This window comes from Capra hircus, chromosome 18 (genome assembly GCF_001704415.2).
Source record: "Capra hircus breed San Clemente chromosome 18, ASM170441v1, whole genome shotgun sequence".
NCBI classification, from domain to species: Eukaryota; Metazoa; Chordata; class Mammalia; order Artiodactyla; family Bovidae; genus Capra; species Capra hircus.
Window position 1 is genome coordinate 37,526,181 of NC_030825.1, and position 23,630 is coordinate 37,549,810.

A 23,630-nucleotide genomic window follows, 5' to 3' on the forward strand; every position below is an offset into this window, starting at 1 on the left:
AATAATAACTGGTTTGTCATCTGCTCTTACCTTTTTAACCTGCAATTTCCCCTCCTTATGGATTCCAGACTTCTGTCATTTCTCAGTCGGTGACTTCCTTCCAACAGAGACCTTCATTCCTTTAACCACAGCAGCCTCCCACTCGAGGGCTCATGAATAGATGCTTTTTCTTCTCTTCCTGCTCTCCTGAAACTCATTCCCCTGATGGCTAAGCCAAAGGTGACTCATCACCTCATAGACTTCCAACTGGAAGGGGCCAGGGAGACCGTCTCGTCTAATTGACTCATCTCCAGTTGGTCTGAGGAGGTGAAGGGATTTGCCCTAAGTCACACTGCTAGTTGGCTTCAGGGAAGAAATTAGAACACAGAGGGACTCCCCCCAGCAGTCCAGTGGTTAAGACTCCACGTTTCTACTGTAAGGAGGTACCTATTCGATCCCTGGTTGGGTGAACCAAGATCCTGCATGCTGAGTGGTGCTGCAAAAAAATAAAAATTAAGCAAAATTAGAACGTAGAGCTCTTAACTCTAGATGCACATCTCACTGTAGAACAAGAAAGTTCCTTTCTGACTCCAGAAAAGGACAGTGTTATACCAAAAGTAGAGAAATATATTTTTCTTTTATTGGAAATATCTTAAATACACTGTATCATAGGAGCTAAGTGTAAGACTACCTACATTTGATCTTGGATGTTTTGGACAAGTTATCTAACCTTTCTATTTCAATATATCCTTTTTCTCTTCTTTCTATGCATTTGTATATTAATATACATATTTAAATCTGTAGATGTGGTTTGTTAATATTGAGAGAAGTTATGTGTGTGCATTTTTATGTATATACATGGAATGATACTGGTTCTATTAGTTTCTTTCACTTAATATTGTCTTAAGAAAATATTTCTTCAGTAGTTTTTCTCTTTTTTTGGCCAAGAGGCCTGTGGAATGAAACTCAAGCCCCCTGCAGTGGAAGCACAGAGTCTTAACCACTGAATCACCAGGACAGTCCCAGGGATACCTTTCCAATTCTGTCTTGTTCCTTTTAATGACCATGTAGTATTCCACAATATGTATAGTTACTTAACCACTTTCATGCCAATTCATTTTAATTTATATCTTCTCATTTTTCACTATTACAGCTCTACAGAGAAGCCTTTATGCAAATTCTTGTGCATAACATGTGACTGCATTCACTAGGCCTGCTATTCAGAAATGCAAATACTAGGTCTAAGTAGGCAGAGAGTCCCCTCTTTCCTGTTCTGAAAACAGGGTATGACTAAGTCATCACTGGTTCAATTTCTGCATTTTATGTTGATGTTAATTGGGCAGGGGGGTGAGTCTCATGCTGAATGTATTATATTAGGAACTGGGAGCATTTTAGAGAAATTACCCCTCATCTTTTTCTTACATTGTAAGGAAAGTACATTGTGTTCCTGACTTTGAGGGAAAGCAAAAAATAAACTTTCTCTTCTTCCCCCTTCCAAGTGACTAAAATTAGTGAAATTATACTAAGCAACCTCTGCTTGACTCTATGACGGCATTAACCACACAGGACTATAATTGTTGGTACTTGTCTGTTTATACCCACCCCCTAAACTTTGGGCTTTCTAAAGGGTAAAGATTATGTTTTATCAATTTTTGTATCCCTCAAATATGAGCATAATACTAGCACATAATTATATTTAGTTGAGGAAATGAGTGAATTCAAGTCAACATTGGCATTTGTTGAGTATCTAGGATATGCAAAGATTACTAAGAACTGATAACAACAGAGATGAAGCAGTCAAAGTTCTCCCTCAAGGAATTTACAGTCTAATGTGAGAAATAGATATAGGCTGAAAACATCTAGGAATCAAGGTGTTAGTAACAAATGTGATTTAAACCAAAGTATTGTGGGACTTCCAAGGAGGACTAATTAAGGCTAAGAGAATATTAAGGAAGGTTTTCACAAAGAAAGTAGAATTTGAGGCATTTCCCTGATGGCTCAGATGGTAAAGAGTGCACCTTACTCTTTGGGCTTCCCTGGTGACTCAGACAGACGGTGAAAAATCTGCCCACGATGCGGGAAACCTGGGTTCAATCGTTGGATTGGGAAGATCCCCTGGAGAAGGGAATGGCTACCCAGTCCAGTGTTGTTGCCTGGAGAATTCCATGGACAGAGGAGCTTGGTGGACTACAGTTCATGAGGTTGCAAAGAGTCGGACATGACTGAGCGACTAAGCATAGGACAGCACAGAGCTGGGCCTGATAGAGTAGGTTGTTGATTTTTCTGTGTAATTATCATTTTGGTGACTTTAAACATATGTTTCAGAAACCATTGTCACTGTTTAGATGTCATATAACCTTAGGGCTACAAGTAGGCTGGAAGCGAAGTGTTACACTTGGGTTCTGGAACTAGGGCCTCAGAGCCAAGATCAAGCCAAAACAGCTTTAGTTCTCAGCATGTCCATGGAGGAGGAAGTTGTTTCTGTTTTGTTTTTAAAGTCAATTCAGAGTGCTTTAGTATTCTATTTCTCCTCTCTTTAAAAATGAAACACAGTTTTTTCTTCCTTTGTTTTGGCTGCATGGCCTGTGGGATCTTAGTTCCCTGAGTAGGGATCGAACTCACACCTCCTGCATTGGAACTGCAGAGTGTCAACCACTGGACTGCCAGGGAAGTCCCCCCAAGCTTTTCTTGACCCTACTTCCTTGACCAGCTATCACCCCATTTCTTTGATCTGTTTTGCAGAAAAACTCCTTAAATGATCTACTTTTTCTTTTTCTATGTTAAACCCACTTCTGTTGTGTGCTCACCCCTACCAGCCCATCAGAACTGTTCTTGTCAAGGTCAACAGTGACCTCATTGTTGCTCAATCTCATCGTCAGTTTTTAGTCTTCTTTTACCTTACTTAGCAGCATTTAATGCAGACCATTCTTTCCTCTCTGATAGACTTTCTTCTCTTAATTTCTAGGATACCATGCTAATTTTCTTCCTACGTGGCTGGTTATTTCTTTTCAGTCTCCTTTGTTGGTTCTTCCCTTCCCAGACTCATCCCAGACTTAAGGTTGAAGGAAGCATACAGATTTGGTCCTTGGTCTACTTGCCTTCCTTACCTAAACTCACTTCCTTGATTATATATCTAGTTTCAAGGTTTTAAGTATCATCTACATTCCCTTGGCTCAAAAATGCGTATCTTCAATCCAGACTTCTCTTTTCTGAACACTGTATATCTTCTACTTGCTCAACATATGAAAACTGAATTCTGACTTTTCCTTCTGCCCCAAACTTGATTTCCTTGGAGCCTTTCCCATCGTAGTTGGTAGTAACTTCATCCTACCATGCAAAAGCAAAAATCCCAGGAGTCACCATTGGAGTCACCCGAAAGTCATGTTGGTACAACCTTTAGAAAATATGCAGAATCTTTCTCACCCCCTCTACTCAAGTTACCATTCACTGTCAAGCAGCTTCCTGATTTGTACCCAGTTTCCACAAGACATACACACTCACATACACTAGGGTGAGTGATCTTTTTGTACTTTTTTGCTTAAAATCCTCCAAAGGCCTCTCATTTAACTCTGAAAAAGTCCAAGTGCTTACAGAGGTCTATAAAGCCTTGCAAGATCTGCACCACCACCCGCCCTTGCCATCTCCCCTCTAGCCTCCTCTTGGTCTTTCTCTTTTTTAAAATAAATTATTTAATTTATTTATTTGGCTGCTTGCAGCATGCAAAATCTAGTTTCCTGACCAGGCCCCTTGCATTAGGAGCACACAGTCTTAGCCAGGATTTCCAGGGAAGTCCCATCTTGGGCCTTCTTGATGATCCTCCACAGGGTTTTTACACTGGTTGTTCCCTCTTTCTGATGTGCTCCTTCCCACCATATGCAAATGAGGACAGCCTCACCTTCTAGGCTTTGACTAAATGTCTCAACCATCTCAACGAAGAAGTCTGGGACTTCCCTGGTGGTCCAGTGGTTAAGACTTTGTGCTTCCACCACAGGAGGCAGAGGTTCAATCCTTGCTTGGGGAACTAAGATCCTGTGTACCAAAAAATAGTAATAATAAAATAAAAACGAATCTGCCACCATCCTCATTCCTTCTGATATATTTACTCTGCTTTTCTCCTGCTGCCCCTCATGGCATTTATTATCTTCTAACCTACTGTATAGTTTACTGCAATGGAAACTCCAAGAGGGCAAGGCTCTTTGTTTCTTTTGTTCACAGGTGTATCCCAGGTATTAGCAACTGTGCTTAGCACATAGTAGGTCTCTCAATAAATAAATCATTGAGCTTTCCTTGACAAGGATCCAAAATGCCCTGATTGTCTTTCACTCACTTTGCTTGAGTAGGTAGGGTGATAGTGTAGGAAAAGTACTAGGCTGATGACTGAGGTCTAGCCTAGGACCAGATTTGCTATATGTGTGACTGTGAGAGTTGTATTGAATTTGTGGAAGTTTACTAAGCTGTATACTTATGATATATACATTTTTCTTTCATATATATATATATAAATTGCTTTTTCACAAAATAATTCATCATACATGTTTTCCCTAACATTATTCTTCCAGATACGATTTTTTAATGGTTATATAAGTAATTTGAAAAGGATAAAACACCATGCACTGTTCAATGGTGATATATGATTCCTTCTTTAAGAAGTTGAAAGTTTGTTTTAAAAGACTGTGATATCTTCCCTTTTACTACAGGGGACATGGTCTCAAAGTACCGAGAACCTTTAATCCACACCTTCCTCAGAGGAGCAAGAGATCCGGATAGTGCTCACAGGGCCAGCAGCCTGTCCAACCTTGGAGAGCTGTGCCAGAGGCTGCACTTCATGCTGGGCTCCGTGGTTCATGAGGTATTGCAGATTGATTCCTTTCTCTATGGCTTGTTTTTACTTGGACCTATAATGTAGCTTGGCCCTGGGAGTTAGGAGACCTGTGTTTTTTTTCTAGATCCAGAAAGTCATTTAACCTCCCTCAGGCTTGATAGTCTCATATGTATGTTGAAAGTTGTATTAGTAAGAATTTTTTAATTGCAAGTGACAGGAAGTCATCTTAACCTTCTTTAAGCCATAAAAGGGAATATACTGTAAAGATTCCAAGGAAACAGAAGAAACTTTGAGGAAGGACAAACAGAACTTTTCCCTAGATCTCTGGGCCATCTATGAGTGTCATCTCTGTTCACAGAAACATCTCAGGCAAATACATATTCTAATTGGCCCCCCTGGTCGGAGATATCCTGTGTTCGGGGAGACAGGGTCTTACTAGAAGAGACTAATTAAGTTCCATGTTTTGTTCACCACTTTATACCCACTGCCTAGTACATAGTAGGTAAAGGATAAATGAACAGCAAAATATAATAGCCATACAGATATCATCAGCACTGACTGCTCACTTCCCCGGTGTTTAGAGTTTAAAAGACTGGTGTTAGAGTTTCAGATTTAGTGAAAGGTACATCACATTGTTGTTTTCTATGAATATCTTTCTTTAGCCTCTTAAATTTTATCTTTGCGTTTGTGTTTACTTAGTCATCAGTATATTAACATGTATCTTGAACCCCTACTATGTATTAGACATTCTGCTATTTGAGGATGATGGGCAAAAAGAGGACTAGTTAATATGTGACCAGGAGTCTTTTTACTACTAATAGGCTTCATCATCTTAAATCTTTTATGGAAGAAGATGGCTTATAAATTATAAATATGTAAATAGAATACAGTTTATATTACCTTTTTATTTATGAAAGACTAGATTTTTCATATGGAGCACATAACTTTACAAGAACAAAAACTTAGAAAATTTGTAGTACTGGCTTCTTTCACATTACTCAGTGTCCTAGGACTAACCATGTTGAACATCAAATCTTAAGAAGTACCTACTGAGAAGGAATTTTCCTCAGTGTCTGGTTATGTCTTATCAACAGGTGGCAAAACACACTCGTGGATGTTTACATACAGTTGAATTTATGGTATTTCCTGATTCCTCAGCTTATATGCTTTGTTGAATTGATTGTAAAGGCTCCTCTTATTGTTAAATTCCAGCTTAGGATTTTTAGGAAGTTATACTTCAGTTGTTTCCTTTAACTAACTTAAGAGGCATAGCCTTACGCCCAACTTGCTGTATTTGTTTGCTTGTTTTTTTAATCTAATTATTTATGTTTATTTTTTGGCCCTGCTGGGTCTTTGTTGCTGCGTGTGGACTCTTCTCCAGTTGTGCCGAGCAGGGGCTACTCTCCAGTGGCAGTGTGCGGGCTTCTTGTTGCAGTGGCTTCGTTTGTGGAGCATGGCCTCTAGGTGCACAGGTTTCAGTAGTTGTGGCTCATGGGCTTAGTTGCCACACAGGATGTGGGATCTTCCCAGACCAGGGATCGAACCCCTGCATTGCCAGGTGGATTCTTAATTACTGAATCACCAGGGAAGCCCCTTTGTTTTTAATAACTTAAAAACAATGGTTTTTACCAACTTAAAATCTTTCAGTGTGCTAATACACGTGAACCATTGGGCATTTGATTTTTACTTTTTTTAGATGGCACTTTGCACTCTCTTACTGTTTAGTCTATTAACTTGTAAGGACTTTGCAGGTCTGTTTTGTTATATCAGCTAAAGATTTCAGTCTGTTATAAATATTCTGGGTCCAGGATTGAAATGGCTCCCTTTTTTTTCCCCTCCGTTTATTTGATCTGATCATGTGACTCAACCCAAACTGAACCATAAACCATGAACTGAAAAGAAACTCCTGGACCATGATCTGAACCAAACCCAAATACTATTATTCCTAATAACAGAGATAGAGTTCACATACTGCACATAGTTCACCTACTTAAAGAGTACAATTCAATGGTTTTTAGTATATTCAGAGTTGAGGGCGCATCCCCCAGTTTTGTTGAACATAGCCATGAGCTGAATAGGTACTTCCCTGTAGCTCACACAGTAAAGAATCTGCCTGCAAAGCAGGAGAACCAGGTTTGATCACTGGGTTGGGAAGATCCTCTGGAACGGGGCATGGCAACCCACTCCATGGGGAATGGAGTATTCCCATTCTTGCCTGGAGAATCCCATGAACAGAGGAGCCCACAGGAGCCTGGTGGGCTACAGTCCATGGAGTTGCAAAGAGTCAGACACGACTGAACGACTAACAGTGCAATATATGACCTGAATAAAAATTTCTTGCAGATCTCCAAGTGAATCAGTTTAGATTTGACCATATCCCATGCATTTTCTAAAACCAATTAACTCAAACTATGCTTGACATCATGATCTTCTCTGAACCCAGAAACTGAGACCCTTCATCTTTCCTTTCTTCTCTTAAGGAAACTGTTATTTGCTGATGGCATATGATTTCCTGTTGAAAGTGATAGAGAAATTTCTTGGTTTGGTTAATTAGAAAGATTGTGCCAAAGCATGTTTTGCAACATTTAAGAAGTGTCAAAAAAAAAAAAAAAAAGAGGTGTCATCTTTCTGGAGACCCACCTGACCTGTTGGAAGAGAACCAAATTTCCAAGCATACTTGGGGATGGGAATAAATGAGGCCCCACCCTACCACCCACTTACCTGTGTGTTCACTTGGTCAGATGACAGATTCTGAGCTTGGTTTCCTGACCTAGAAAATTGGATTAAAATATCTATAATGCAGGATTGTTACAAGGATCTAGGGATAATATATATGCCTAGATACAGTATACAATGATTCATTCAACAGTTGCTGTTGAGAGCCAAACAGCATATATGCTAACAGCATTATGGATATGTATCATTCTTCGAAATAGACATTGACTCCCATCATCTTGTATGGGATGTTCTAGTGAGAAGAGACAGACAATAAATGATATACTTGTTAAGATATATAGTATGTTAGGGACTTCCCTGGTGGTCCAGTGGTTAAGAATCCACCTTTCAATGCAGGGGACGCAGTTTCAATCCCTGATCGGAGAACTAAGACCCCATGTGCTGCGGGGCAGCTGAGCCAGCGTGCCACAACGGAGAGCCCATGCACTGCAGCTAAGACCCGACACAGCCTAAGTAAATAAATAAGAGAGATTAAATTCCTTGCCAAGGTCATGCCAGGCTGGGATTTGAATGCAGGCAGTTGGTTCCTGAACCTGTGCTCTTAACGACTCCTCTGTATTGTCTCTCAATGAATGTTTTCATTTTGTTTATAAGATTGCTTTTGTGCCCTTGAAAAAGAAGGAGAGTTGCCATATGAGAAAAGCTCCTGACAGGAAGGGTCATGCAGTTTTGTTTTAACAGCACTTGCTTTTGGCAATGAAACTTCTGAAGACAATGTATTCCCTCTGATTTGAAAAACCAGGTGTTTCCATCCCACATAATTCCAGTCTCTTCTTTGTAGATGCTCCTTCTTATGTAGTACCCCACGCTTGCTGTGTCATCAGTGCCAAACCAGCTGCCTTGGTGGACTGCAAGTTTGAACATGATTGGATACCTGACAGTCTTAGTATTTCAGCCACTGAGTCCTCCTGTAGTCAGGCTACTCTTCCGTTCACATCAAATAAGTGGGAGATTTGGCCTGGGTTTTTTTGTAGTTGTTCATTCATTTGTTTTTCATTTCAAAAATACTTCCTGAGCACTTACTCTGTGCCAGTTATGAGACTGGAGCCAAGCCACATGCTTGGGATCCAGCTCTGAACAGAATAGAGTTTCTGTCCTCATGAAGCTGACATTCTAAAGAGGACAGTTGGATGACAGACAAGCAAGTGAACAAGCCAAATATGTACTGTGTCAGATGGAGTACGTGCTAAGGAGATGGGTCTAAGCAGGCAAGGGCAAGGAGGGAGTTTGGTATTGCAGGTGAATCTGTGAACCAGGATGAATAGGGAAAGCTTCAGTGATGAGTGACTGAAGCGCACAGGAAGGAGCAGGAGCAGAACCTGGCAGATACGTGGGGAGAGGGCCTTATGGGCTTTGACTGCTACTGTGAGTGAGATGGGTAACCAGAGCAGAGGAATGAAATTATCTAACTTATTTTTTTTTAATTATTTATTTATTTTTGGCTGTGCAAAGTCTTCATTGCTGCATATGGACTTTCTCTAGTTGTGGTAAGCAGGGGCTGCTCTCCGTTGCAGTGCACAGGCTTCTCATTGCAGTGACTTCAACTGGCTACAACTTCTCTTGTTGTAGCCAGAGGCTCTAGAGTGTGGCTCTGGCACACAGGCTTCAGTTGCCTTGTGGCATGTCGGATCTTCCCAGCCAGTGATTGAGCCAGCCTCCCCTTCATTGGCAGACAGATTTTTATCCATTGGACCACCAGGGAAGTCCTATCTAATTTATTTTAAAAGCTTATTGTGTCTTCTTCTACAACAGTTTTTTCACTGTCTCATGAAAGCTCTTGAAGTCTTTTGTAGTCTCAGAAATGCTTGACCTCAGCATGTACTAGTGGAGAAGGAGCTTTAACTCTGGGGAGATGTGTCTTTGGCTGTAAACTGAAGGAATTCTTCTTCATTGGTGTTTGTCATGTGTCAGGTATATGAAAGGACACAAAGGACCCAATCTCTTCTCCCAAGGAAATCTCAGTAAACTGTGGCAGACAGGAATAAACAGACAGAGGAATAGAGTGATATCCCATGACAAGCCCAAGGTCCTGAGGGAACGCAGAGCTGTGACCCTCACGTAGGCCTTTTGGGGCAGCAAGGAAGTCACATGATCAAGCATGAGGCAGGCAGAGGAAAGGGGAGGGGTAACCTCTTTTGATATAAAATTGAACAAACCAGCCTCCATAGGCGCTTCTAACATGATCTGATCCAGGAATCAGAGATATGGCTCTCAGGCTTCTGAACAAAGCTATCCACCCTATTGGGTAGTCCAGACTTGGGTACTGTCTGTGCTGTGACACTGCTTACAGGTAGAGAAGGAACATAAAAGGATATGAAAGTACCAGCCCTTTCACAGCCTCTACTGGGAATTCAGGTTTTTCCTCTCTGTTGATGTCAAGATTTAACCTGTCTGGAAACCATTATTATTTTCCCCCAATTTCTCTTTGTTCTTGTCAAGAACTGTGTTGCTTGAAACCAAATCTTGATAGTCTCTTTTATCTTTATCATTCTCCATGAAAAGTAAATATGATTTAAGCGAACTGCAATGAGAGGCCCATTCTCAGAACAGCAGATAAGACATGCCCCAGGTGACAAGTGCAGGAGCAAGCCACTTGTGAGGTGGTGCCCAGAATTCCACAAACCCTGGCTTTGAAGGCTGATGCAGAGCTGTCACCTCTGATTCCACTGAATGATTAGATTTGATGACCAGATTTGTCACCGTCAGTGCTGTTTACTCAATAACAGCTTGTGTGCTGAGATGAGGGCTCGTGTCGATGTCCTGGGAAACCTTGGGGAAGCAAACAGAGCCCCCACGGTTCTGTTTCTCATCAGGTTAAGTGAGCATGCAGAACACATGGGAATTAGAGGCATCCTGCATGGCTGTTAAAGTTTCTTTTTTTTTTCAATTGCAAGAGTATTTTTATTTATTTTTAATTAGAGAATAATTGCTTTACAATGTTGTGTTGGCTTCTGCCATAAAACAACGTGAATCAGCTATATGTACACATCTGTCTCTTCCCTCTTGAGCCTCCCTCCCACGTTCACCTCCATCCCATCCATCCCTCTTGGTCATCACAGAGCACCAGGTTGAGATCCCTGTACTATACAGTAGCTTCCTGTTAGCTATTTTACATACGACAGTATATATATGTCAGTGCTACTGTCTCAATTTGTCCCACCTTAAAGTTGCTTAGTTGACAGAAAGACAAATGATTTAGTATTGAACAAGTTAGCAGACTGACTGGATTTTAACAGAGGAAGTTTTGGGAAAGGGGAGAAAGGTGCTGTTGGAAAATTGAATCATGCTTTCTTGATACCTGAACCCTGCTACCTCTCTTCTGAAATTTTCCAAAGTTTATTTTTGACCCTCTTGCCACTTGTTTTATCTTTATTTATATAGTTCTGGTTATGCTTGGTGTGTGCCAGCTATTTGGGGAGTGATATTTTTCCATATTTCTGTTGGCTCCTGTCAAGTGTCAAATTGGTTAAACTGACCTTTAGCATTTCCAAAGCAATCGTCCTTTTTCTGTCTGCATGGCTTTCAGAAGTGGAGATGATTTACATAGTTTAGCCAATTAAAAAAAAAAGCCTTCCATAGTTTGATTTATTAGAATAGATGCATTGACCCTTAGGGCAGGTGACATGAAGATACCATGGAATGGGTTTCTGCCCTTTGGGAAGACTTAGAAGATAAATACGATCCTAATTCATAAATTAGTAAAGACCTTACATCATCTATCTGTTCTCCAAAGCTTTTAGAGAGGTGGAAGGCAGTGTTGAGTATGTCCTTGGGGCTGGAGGCGAGAGTGACCGGCCATGAGAGTGACTTGTTCAGACTGGCCAGATGGAAGAGAGCAGCCAGGCATCTTCCCTGCTTGTAGTGTTTGAGGAGGAGTCTGCCCCACTGGGCCGCCAAAGGACAGCATTCTGAGTTGGTTATGGGAGCTTGACCTGAACAGAAGAAGCTATTTGTATCTTTTGATGGTATGTGCAAGACCGTATTAAAATTCTGATGCTTTAAAAAACATTTTGCACATTGTTATGTGAGCATTGTATACATGTCATGGGATTTGGTACTGTGATGAAGGTATTGAGAAAGGTCCAGAAATACTTCTGGTCACAGACCGTTGCCTGGCTGTCCTGAGTGGCTGATGCAGATGGGCTTGGTACAGTCTGGTCATAAGTCACCAAGAGCAGGAGGCCATTACGGCTAATCTCAGCAAGGTGTGGAATAACCGGCTCCTCCTAGTCGCACCTTTAAGGTGGCACAGAGATTCAATGCTGGCCTTACAGCAGAAGCCCTTTTCCAGTCAAGATGCTTTTGCCTGTCCTGACTGTGGAATAAATGCCTGACATTCAGAGCTGATTCTGCATTGAGCCTTGAGGCAGAAGCATTGGATCAGGCAGGGTTCCAGGCCAGGAGGCTTTTGTCCACCAAATGTAGAAATGTGGGCCAAAACTAAACCTTGAAGTAAGCAGGCAAAAGGCTTTGGAGAGTCTATGTATTACATGGGCCTGGGCTGGCTTTCATACTTCAGTTATCAGACTGAATAAGCTAAACTTTTATGTGTCAGGAAGGCCTCGGACCTAGCTCCAACTTGTTCTCTGATTTCAGCTCTTACCTCGTAAATACTAAGCCTGCAAGTGGAGGTACCTATTATACTATTGCCTTTTTGGAGGTCACCCAAGGGACTCCTCTGAGGACTGAATTGCTTCTACCGTTAATGCCAGAGGCATGGAAGCCACTGATGGCATTGGGTTGGGGTCCCAGGTCAAAAGCAGAAGCAGCGTGCTGAGTCTTACTGAGAAACAGTCCCCAAAGAGTTGAGTTTTTCTGGGATTTCCCTTCACTTGTAAGCGTCAGGCTTGTCTAATAGATGTACAACTTGATTAAATGCCAGTGCATCACAGATGCAATTATATTTAAGAACAAGCTACTTCTTCTAATCCCTTTGCCATCGCTGATTAATTAGACACTTTGAACTATGCCCAACTGTTTGAAAGCTGTGAAAAATACAACCTGCATAGTTAAAATTTCTGCACAAGCTATTCCTCATTTGTGCCTACGTGCTTTTTTTAAACCTTTTTGAAAAACCATTCTTTAAATGTAATATGTATTTATACATGTTCCCAAGCACACAATCTGGCTATTTTCTTATCATGGTTAGCAATCCTTCCAGTTGGCCAAGATATACACTCACACAGTAAATCACATAACAAAGTATGTAAGAAACCAAGTGAATAATTTAGACTTACCTTCAGATTTTTGCTGTCATTGGTTACACTTCACAGTGTTTGTTTTTTCTTTCTTGGTCTTGAACAAATACCTCATAAAGGATCATTGCTGCTGTTTCTAGTGGTATCTTTTTATGGAGGTTTTAGAATATTTTTGTTGTGCCTACCAGGAGCTGGGTGGGAGCAGGATAGCTGGTACAAGGTATAGAAATTTTGCATTTTATGACATATAATTATTACTATATATTTTGTACCATGTTTTTCAAATAATTCCCAAGTCTTTTCTGTTATAGAACTGTCTTTTAAAGTAAATGAACACTAAAAGACCCATTCCACAAGTGAAGATACCCAGACAGGGAGTCTCAGAAACTGACCCCTGGTGACTCCCATGGGCCGTACACTGGACTTGTAGGATGGGGTATCTGGACCCTCTAGAATATCAGTTTGAATATTTATGTATTTCTCTATCCCTGGACTGAAAATTTCATCAGTTGGCACATTGATCCTCATGCCAGGCCTTGAACTCGAAAGCCTGCTTGGCTCAATCTTCAAGGGCCTCAAGTCCCTATACACCGCTGTGTTTCAGACCAGTCTTTCTTTCTTCGACTTGATATCCCCAAAGTGGAGTAGGTAACAGTTCCTCCCACTTTGGAGGGGATATTTACCTCTGACCATGCCTTTATTATATGCACGTATATTTCCTTCTCACTCCCTAATCTCCCTTTTGAATTCCAAACCAGATTTTGCCCCTTTCTAGAAAAGCCAGACTAAATCAAGGTCTCCACCACTAGATCTCTCCCTGTTCATGGAGAATGAGGAAGCAGTCCATCCCTGGCTAACCCAGATTGTTTGCAATGAATGTGTAGAAAGTGGAACACAGTTGAAAGGCTTTAGGTAATTGTGCAACTCTGATTTTTATTGATTTCATCTTCCCTCACCCTCCTAGGTAACAGCTTGTCTGATTGCTGTGGTGAAAACAGACCATGAAGTTCAAGTGCGGAGAGCTGCCATCCACGTGATTGTGCTGCTGCTTCGGGGACTCAGCCAGAAGGCCACTGAAGTAAGTCAATCTCTTACCATTTGCAAATTCCCTCCCTCTTTGTTCTTTATCTGTTCATCAGTCTTCCTTTCACCAGGACAGGCCTGCAGCCTTTTTCCTGGGTGAATTCATACAGATGAATCAGTCATCAGGGATTTTTATAGCAGGAAAATTCTGTTGTTTGCATCTTCAGTAAGAGTCTATTTTCTTTGTGTCACATTGGGCAAACTGCACACTAACCTCCAGAAAAACCAGGACACAAGTTTATAGGTTGAGGTCCTGGACCCCAGCATTCCCTTCAGAGAGACAGGTTCCAGGGTGAGCTACGGACCGTACCAAGCCTGCTTTTTATAGTGTGAACTTGAGTGATTTGTCTTCCTGACTCATTTTATTGTTCATATGGAATCACTAAAGGGCTTCATTTCAAATGTCTCCTTTCTAGCTGTGAATGCAATCCATGAGATTTTAGTCATTGCATAAATTAAACTTTTATTCCTCCTCCAAGTGGGTTTGGCTGGATTTCTCCCCAGTGTGTGGCCAGTCTAGGAAGAAAGTATATCTGTTCACGTGTGTGCTGAGAATGAATGACCTCTAAATTAATTTTCTGCTTGATTTTTATTGGAAGCACATTCCCAGTTGACTTTATAAAGAGAATTTGCATTAATAATTCACTTCTTGGCATCCACAATGCTTGTCTACAGCTGGCACATCAGTATTTAACCAAGTGTCAGTGAAGCCATTAGCAACATGTTTTGTTAGACAGTTGGCTTTGTTCATGCTAGAATTTTGCCAAATTGAGTTCCTGACACCATTTTTGTACAAGCATTAGTTATCCCCCAGTTATTTTATCTAGGACCTTGACTGGAGTGGGGGACAGAGAGATCATAACTTGACGTTTCAGATAATGGTTTTAGGGTACTCACTGCTCTTGCTGAGAATCTGCTGTACAAAATGGAATTTTACAAGTCAGTGTTTTTTTTTTACCCACTGTCAGAATCTACAAAACTCTTGACAAATATAGCGTTACGTAAGTTGTTAAAAACAGAGGAAACTGGGTAAGACATATACAGGAATCCTCTGTATTGTCCTTGCAGCTTTTCTATAAGTCTAAAGTTATGTCAAAATAAAAATTTATTTTAAAAATTAAGTTACAACACTATTAAATCTTTAAAACTCTGTAAGTGCGCACACCCTTACTCAGTGAGAGAGAGAGAAAATGTGTGTGTATGTGTGTAGCATACCAAATGTCTGATTAGTAAAGTGCAAGAAGAAATAGAAATGCTATCCAGACTTTTTTCACATCTGTATGTAGCCACTGAAAGCAACACTGCTTGTCTCACCAGTACTGAAATAATTTGTAGCCATGGATGGTTTGTGTCACTTTCAGAAAGCCATGTGAATGAAAAACCTGTATTCTCCAAACTGTCTCCAGTCTGTACTCACTGAAATGTATAAATTGTGCTTACTCAGTGAATAAAGAAAAGGAAATGAGATGGGATGAGTGTACGATTTCTCTTCCTGTTGCGCCCTTGAGACCAGGTGTGTTAAGTCTTGTAATCGTAGGTGTGATTATCATCAGGGACACTTTAATGAGAAGCGGAGATAACCACAGAGCTTTCAGTCTAAGATTTTCTTCACTGCTCTGTTTTGCCCCCAGGAACAGCTGAAATGAAAATGCCACTTTGTTGGTGAAGTTTTGTTTTGTTTTGTTTCCTCTTAATCACTGTCTCTCAAGCTGTAGAGTGCCAAAAGATAATCCTAGGTTTCAGTGAATTCTCTGTTGCTCGTGGATGTGCCGGCCTACAAACTGTGGTCCCAGCAGCTTGAAAAGAAAGCAAAGAGTCCAGTAAGAAGTGGCGGTCCAGATCAGGAGATAGGTTGAAATCAGAGAGGGAAGACGTTACCACCCCCACTGATGGGGTAGCTTTTACCTCTTTCCCATTTGTACGTAGCTAGAATAGCCACTTTGGAGGGAAATATAGCCTTCTCTTTCTTAATGAAACCCTTTCTCTGCTAAGCCTTGTTTTGCCCTTATGATCATATCTGTTTATTTACTCATTCCCAAGTATAACGTGCAGCCAGAAGGGAACCCCCTTTATAAGCTAATTCTGCCTTACCTTTGCTGAAAATTGAATTTACAAGGAATACCCAGGAGAGGAGATATGTTTAGACCTGTGCTTTCTGTTGGCCTCAGAGTTAAGAACAGCCCTCCTTATCGTGGAGATTATGAGATGGGAGACAGCATGGGAAAATTGTGCCTAACTCTCCAACTCTTCTCAAGTTAAGTCTTTGCAAGGTGACTTGTTTATTCTGAGAATTGTAAATGTTTACAGCATCCGTATTATTAGAACATTCATTCATTCCAAAGACAGTAATGAATAATTGGAACAGTAATGGCTGAGCAACAGCCTACTGGTTGTATCTGAGAGGCATGCAGTGCATTAGGGGTGCATCCCTGCTCAATTGCTAAGTCGTGTTCAGTTCTTTTGCGACCCCATGGGCTGAAGCCCACCAGGTTCCTCTGTCCATGGAATTTTCCAGGCAAGAATACTGGAGTGGGTTGCCATTTCCTTCTTCAGGGGATTTTCCCTCAGGGATCATACCCTCATCTCCTGCATTGGCTGTTGGCTTCTTTACCACTGAGCCACCAGGAAAGCCCTTTTAAAGATTTTTGAATGAGTAATTTGGTGTGACCAGAGGCTCTCAGAATCCTGACCATATATTTCCCTTAGGAGCAATCAGTATCCATTAATTCAGGATCTGTTAATTCAGTGTTCACACAATTTTATAGAACATGACTATTAATATGATGAATAATAAGAATCAACTATATATACACTGGGGAAAAGGTTGAGTATCTTAAGAAAAAGAATGAATGATTTGGGGTTGACCATAATTCTAGATTTATGTAGGTAACTAATACCACAGTCCTCTGCATAGTTTACTGAAAGTTGACTTAGAAGAACTGTGACGGACTTCCCTGGCAGTCTAGTAGGTCAGGCACTGCACTTCTGCTGCAGGAGGCGTGGGTTTGAGCCGCATGGGTTTGATCCCTGGTCAGGAAACTAAGATCCTGCATGGTGTGGTCAAAAAAAAAAAACAACAAAAACTGTGAAATACTTTAGAGCTTTGCACACAGGTTTGTAGTGACTAAGTATGGTGGCATTTTAATATTGAAACTTTCTCCCTTGTTTTTTAACATTAAAAAGTAATTATAGCACATACCATTTCTTCCTTCTAACCCTAATTTTAAGTGACAAAAGAATAATCTATACTCTAATGGGAGATAAGTAAGTCAGCTTTAGAATTTATTCCTTCAAGATGACAACCAACTCTCAACACCATCTTGTATCTTCAAAAATAAGCAAAATCTGGAAGCATCTTCAGGGAGAAGAGTTTGAGATTAATTATTAATTAATGGTTGAGTCAGGTTCAGAGCCAAATCCAGGCCTCCACCCAGGAATTTTCTTTTTTAATATTTATTTATTTATTTGGTTGTGCTGGGTCTTAGTTGCAGCTTGTGGGACCTAGTTCCCCAACCAGGGATTGAACCCAGGCCCCCTGCATTGGGAGCACAGAGTCTTAGCCAGTGGATCACCAGAGAAGTCCCAGGAATGGTTTTTAATTCCTTCTTTTGAGTCCATTGTTGGACTCTGATACTAGAAGTCTGTTCCCAGTAACAATAGGAATAGTGGGTTCACTAACTTTTGTGCAGTTGGAAGTTGCTCTCCTACTTTTCTGTGAGAGAGAAGGCAAAAACCAAGGCTTAAAAAAGAAAAAAAAAGATGTGTGTATGATATTATGTTTTTTTAATGACAGCAGTCATACATGGTTCATCCAAAAGATTAGTGAATGCGTCCTGGGTTCAACCTTGTGCCTGTCTGTCCAGACTGAGAACTAGAACCCAAGGGGGATGTGACAGTCTCTGACACAGCAGGTTATAAGTGAACTGACAGACTACATGGAATCTTTTCTTCATTTTATTGGCTTTGCTTTATCCCCAAAGTTATTTTGACATTGGTTGTGGGGTTTTTGGTGCTATGGGTGCAGTTAAACGAGCCCAGTTTCCTTCCCAGAGCTGGTTCCACAGACACTACTCCTTTTAACAGATCAGAGGTTCCATATGATGAGCAAATGAAAAGAGCATTTATTTTAAAATGACTGGGATCCAGGTAATAATTACTCCTTTGTAAACTTTGAAAAAGAGCTGGGGAGAGCCCTTTCAAGACTGAAATTAAGGAGCATCGCCCCTTCCTGGGAGCATAAATCCACTGCCAGTTGAGCAAGGCAGGAATTCTGTCGATCATCCACTACTGGCTGGGCTTAGGTGTTTACCTATTGATAGTATTAATTAAAGGCATTTAATAGGAATTCAGCATTTGGGACATGGTGATGATGCCCTGGAGACAGAGGCATAGAGGGGTTTTAAAGTATGTTGTATCCCCCACAGACACTTCCCTCTGATTCACTCTTAGACATTCTTCTTGCTGTTGCTCCATTTCAGTCTTAGAGAAAAAATCCTCTTAGGCTCTGTATCAGTTCCTAGGGCTACCATAACAAGTACCTCAAATGGAGTGGCTTAAAACAGCAAAACTTTACTGCCTTGGGACTCCCAGCGTGGTTCAGTGGTTGGGATTCTGTACTTCCACTGCAGGGGGGCATGGGTTTGATCCCTAGTGAGAGAACTAGGATCCCACATGCCACATGACACAGCCAAAAATATATAAAATGAAATGAAATAATTTTAAAATAATATAATAAAGTAAAATATTTACTGTCCTGTAGTTCTGGAGGCCAGAAGTGTAAAATCAAGGTGGGCTGTGCTCTCTCCGAGGTCAACTGGGAAACTCTTCCTTGCTTCTCCTCACCTTACAGTGGTTTGCCGGCCATCCTTGGTGTTTATTGGCTTGACACTGCTTTATTCCAGTCTCTGCCTCTATGGTGATCCGCATGCTCCCTCTGTGTCTGTCATTACATGGCTTTCCTCTTGTAAGGACACCAGTCATACTGGGTCAGGAGCCCACCCTGCTCCAGTGTGACCTTATCTTAACTAATGTATCACTCCAACTCTGTTTCCAAATAACGTGGGGTCACATTCTGAGGTACTCGGCATTAGGACCTAAACATAGGGGGAGCGGAAGACAAAATTTAACTCCTAACAGGCCCTTAGGATTCCATAGTCCTTTCTGTCTTGTGCTTATGCTTCTCCACCTGCTTCTTGAGAAGAGCCTGTTCTGTGTGAAGTGTCTCAAATATCAAAGACAACAATGATGAGGATTATAGTGGGGATATTGTTATTATTACCATTACCACCATAACCACCATTAATGTCTGATCCATAGATGTGTTGGGTTGTTGAATGACTGTTGAAAACCCGCCAAAGATAATTTTATATTCCATCCAAATGAAGAGGAAATTTCTTTCTATCGTGTCAGCCCCTCAGCCTCAGTCATCTCAGATTTTGCAGTTGAGCCTTCCAACTCTGCAAGCATCTCACAACTGCATACATCACCTCGTTCCTCCTCATGATTGGTACCAGCTTGACTGGGAAAATGGCACAAGAGCCTAGAAGCTTTGTAGTTATTGAACCAAAAGGACTTATATGTTTGGACTTGATTTAACGCCCAACACTGTTGTTTTTCCCTTTCTTGCCTACCACAAGGAAGCAGTGGATACAGCACCAGAAAATAAGAACAATCATGCTATCTGCTCTCATAAAGCAGGCACTAAGCTAGTACGTTGCTGTACTGTCTCACTTCATTCCCTCAGGACCTCTGAGGGTAGGTGGTGTTACCCCCATTTTACAGATAGCTAAAGGAAGCCCTTCAGAGGTGAAACAAGCCACTCAAGCTCACACAGCTAGTATTGAGTGGTAGAGGTTTAAGCCCTGGATGCATTTCTCTAAGGCCCGTGCTCTAGCTGGCTTTACTGTTCCAAACCTTAAACTGCTTATTTAAAAAAAAAAACAAAGAGTGGATAAAGATTATTTTTTAATGCAAAGAATTACACCAATAATATGTGAAAATATACAATAAGCAGTCACTGATTTAATTTCCCATGCTGAGAATGTTTAAAGCAGTGTTGCGGTTTATTGAGTGGAGACTTGGTACCAAGTTTCAGTTCCTGTTTAGCCATGTACTTTCTCTGTAAATAGCAAGTTCTCATCCCTTCCCTCTAGCAAGGTGTTGCCAAGAAATTGTGATGACTTTCTTTACTTCCTAAGACCCAGTCAGACCAGAAGCACAACTTTTCAAATGTTCATTCCCACACAATAAAAATTAAATGTTTAGTCAGTAATGAATGCTTGTTTTTCCAAGAATCTCTACCATCTCTCAAGATTTCTAAATGGGATAGTGATTCAGAAGTCATGCCTCGAAACCGCTGAGTTAAAGAGAGTTTGCAGCTAGATAACCCTGGAGATTGTCAGAGGCATTTTTTTTTAATATTCTAACTTTTATTAATGATTTAGCTTGATTCTTGTTTTCTACTTTTTCCAATTGAACTTCTGAGTTATGTTTACTTTTTTTAAAATTTTTATTTTTACTTTACAATACTGTATTGGTTTTGCCATACATTGACATGAATCCACCACGGGTGTACATGAGTTCCCAATCCTGAACCCCCCTCCCACCTCCTACCCCATATCATCTCTCTGGATCATCCCGTGCACCAGCCCCAAGCATCCTGTATCCTGTATCAAACATAGACTGGCGATTCGTTCTTACATGATAGTATACATGTTTCAATGCCATTCTCCCAAATCATCCCACCCTCTCCCTCTCCCTCTCCCTCTCCCTCTCCCTCTCCCTCAGAGTCCAAAAGTCCATTCTATACATCTGTGTCTCTTTTGCTGTCTCCCATACAGGGTCATCATTACCATCTTTCTAAATTCCATATATATGTGTTAGTATACTGTATCGGTGTTTTTCTTTCTGGCTTACTTCACTCTGTATAATCAGCTGCAGTTTCATGCATCTCATTAGAACTGATTCAAATGTATTCTTTTTAATGGCTGAGTAATACTCCATTGTGTATATGTACCGCAGCTTTCTTATCCATTCTTCTGCTGATATTTCCATGTCCTGGCTATTATAAACAGTGCTGCAGTGAACATTGGGGGTACATGTGTCTCTTTCAATTCTGGTTTCCTTGGTGTGTATGCCCAGAAGTGGGATTGCTGGGACATATGGCAGTTCTATTTGCAATTTTTTAAGGAATCTCCACACTGTTCTCCATAGTGGCTGTACTAGTTTGCATTCCCACCAACAGTGTAAGAGGGTTCCCTTTTCTCCACGTCCTCTCCAGCATTTATTGCTTGTAGACTTTTGGATCGCAGTTATTTTGACTGGTGTGAAATGGTACCTCATTGTGGTCTTGATTTGCATTTCTCTGATAATGAGTGATGTTGAGCATCTTTTCATGTGTTTGTTAGCCATCTGTATGTCTTCTTTGGAGAAATGTCTATTTAGTTCTTTGGCCTATTTTTTGATTGGGTCATTCATTTTTCTGGAATTGAGCTGCATAAGTTGCTTGTATATTTTTGAGATTAGTTGTTTGTCAGTTGCTTCATTTGCTATTATTTTCTCTGTCAGGGGCATTTTTCAGTGGTGTATTTGTTCCAGGCTCTGAGCCAGGGTCCGAGAGAGCCGCTGGAAAGTTGTCAGGAGAGGAGTAGGACCAGGCTGGAGACAGACCCAGCCTAAGGGAGGCTGGTGAGCAGAAGAGAGGCAAGGCCAGGTCCAGGCAGACAAAGACACTTCTTCAAGGCCACTGCAGCTGACCCAAAGGAAGGTAAAATGACCGTGCTCTGTCTATCAATAGCACAGTAGCCCCTTCTCCCCTCACCTTGTAGGTTTTTCTGACATAATTTCTAAAATTGAGATATAACTGATGTAACTCATATCTATAAAATTAGTCTACAATTCAAGGTTTTTAGTATATTCATTAAGTTGTGCAAACATCACCACCATTTAATCCAGAGCATTTCATTACTCCCCAAAAGAAGCATTGTACTCATTAACAGTTATGCCCCCATGACCCCCTCCAGCCCATGGCAACCACTACTGCCTATGGATTTGCCTTTTCTAGATACTTCATATAAAAAAGAACCATAATATGCAACCTTTTGTGTCTGGCTCCTTTCACTTAGAATAATGTGGTCAAGATCATCCATATTGTAACATGTATCAGGATTTCATTACTTTTTATGGCTGAATAATATTCCACTATGTGGATCTAGCATATTTGTTTACCCATTCATTCATTCATTGATGGACATTTGGGTTATTTCCACTTTTCGGCTATTTTAAATAATGTTGCTATGAGCATTTGTCTCCAGGATTTTGTGCAACATATGTTTTCAGTTTTCTTGGATGTATACCTAGGAGTGGAATTACTGGGTTGTGTGGTGCCTCTATGTTTAGCTTTTTGAGGAACTGCCAGACTGTTCTCCAGCTGCACCATTTTTTATTTCTACCAGCAGTGCATGAGGGTTCCAAATGTTCCACATTCTCATTAGCTCTTGTTACTGTCTATCACTTACCAGATTTATAGTCATCCTACTGGGTGTAAAGTGGTGTACTTTATTTATTTTAGATTTTATTGTAGTTGATTTACAATGTTAAGTTAGTTTCTGATAAACAGCACAGTGATTCAGCTACATGTATTCTTCATTGTAGGTTATTACATGATACTGAATATAGTTCCCTGTGCTATACAGTAGGACCTTATTTATCTGTTTTGTCTAGAGTAGTTTGTATCTGCAAATCCCAAACTCCTCATTTATCCTTCCTCCCCTTCGTCCATTTTGGCAACCATATGTTTGTTTTCTGTGTCTGAGTGTTTCTGATTCATAAATAAGTTCACTTGTATTTTAGATCCCACATGTAAGTGGTATCATATGACACTTGTCTTTCTCTGTCTGGCTTACTGCACTTAATAAAATCTCTAGGTCTATCCTTGTTGCTGCAAGTGGCATTATTTCATTCTTTTTATAGTTGTGTAGTATTCCATTGTATGTATGTGACCATATCTTCTTTATTCATTTATCTGTTGATGGACGTTTAGATTGCTTCTGTGTCTTGGCTATTGTAAACAGTGCTGCAATGAACATACATCTTTTCAAATGATGGTTTTGTCCAGGTATAGGCCCATAAATGGGATTACTGGATCACATGGCAACTTTATTTTTAGTTTTTCAGGAACTTCCATATTGTTATCCATAGTGGCTGTACCAGCTTACATTCCCATCAGCAGTTTAGGAGGGTTCCCTTTTCTCCACACCCTTTCTACCATTTATTGTTTGTGGAGTTTTTAATGACGGCCATTAACGATGGCCATTCTGACTGGTGTTTTCTTTTTAACTTAGTAATTTTATTTGATTTCTCTGATAATTAACAGAGAAATTAATTAATTAATGTTTTCCTATGCCTGTTGGCCATCTGTATGTCTTCACTGATGAAATATCTATTTACATTTTATGCATATTTTATGATTGGGTTATTTGTCTTTCTGTTATTGAGTTTCATGAGCTATTTGTATATTTGGGAAATAAAGCTCTTGTTGGTTCCGTTGTTTGCATATATTTTCTCCCTTGCTGTAGGTTGTTTTATTTTTGTTTATGGTTTCCTTTGCTATTCAAAAGCTTATTAGTTTGATTAGTGCTCATTTGTTGTTGTTTTCGTTTTTTGCTTTTTTTCCTATTGCCTTGGAAGACTGACATAAGAAATATATGCATTCCTCTTCCCCATTTTCCTTATACATCTGCAGTACAGTTTTTACTGTATAGCATTTGTTGTTTATATTGTTATGACTATAACTATTATCTTTAGCTGAGCCA

The 23,630-nt window shown here is 40.5% G+C and overlaps 1 protein-coding gene across 3 annotated transcripts in view; it reads left to right on the forward strand.

Moving 5' to 3' along the window:
* Positions 1 to 23,630, forward strand: part of TANGO6 (transport and golgi organization 6 homolog) — a 181,595-nt gene that overhangs the window by 135,207 nt on the left and 22,758 nt on the right. For all 3 annotated transcript variants that reach the window (XM_018062193.1, XM_018062195.1, XM_018062194.1), the window contains 2 exons: positions 4,677 to 4,828; positions 13,700 to 13,813. In XM_018062193.1, coding sequence (XP_017917682.1) covers positions 4,677 to 4,828; positions 13,700 to 13,813 — 266 coding nt within the window. The remainder of the gene's footprint in view (positions 1 to 4,676; positions 4,829 to 13,699; positions 13,814 to 23,630) is intronic.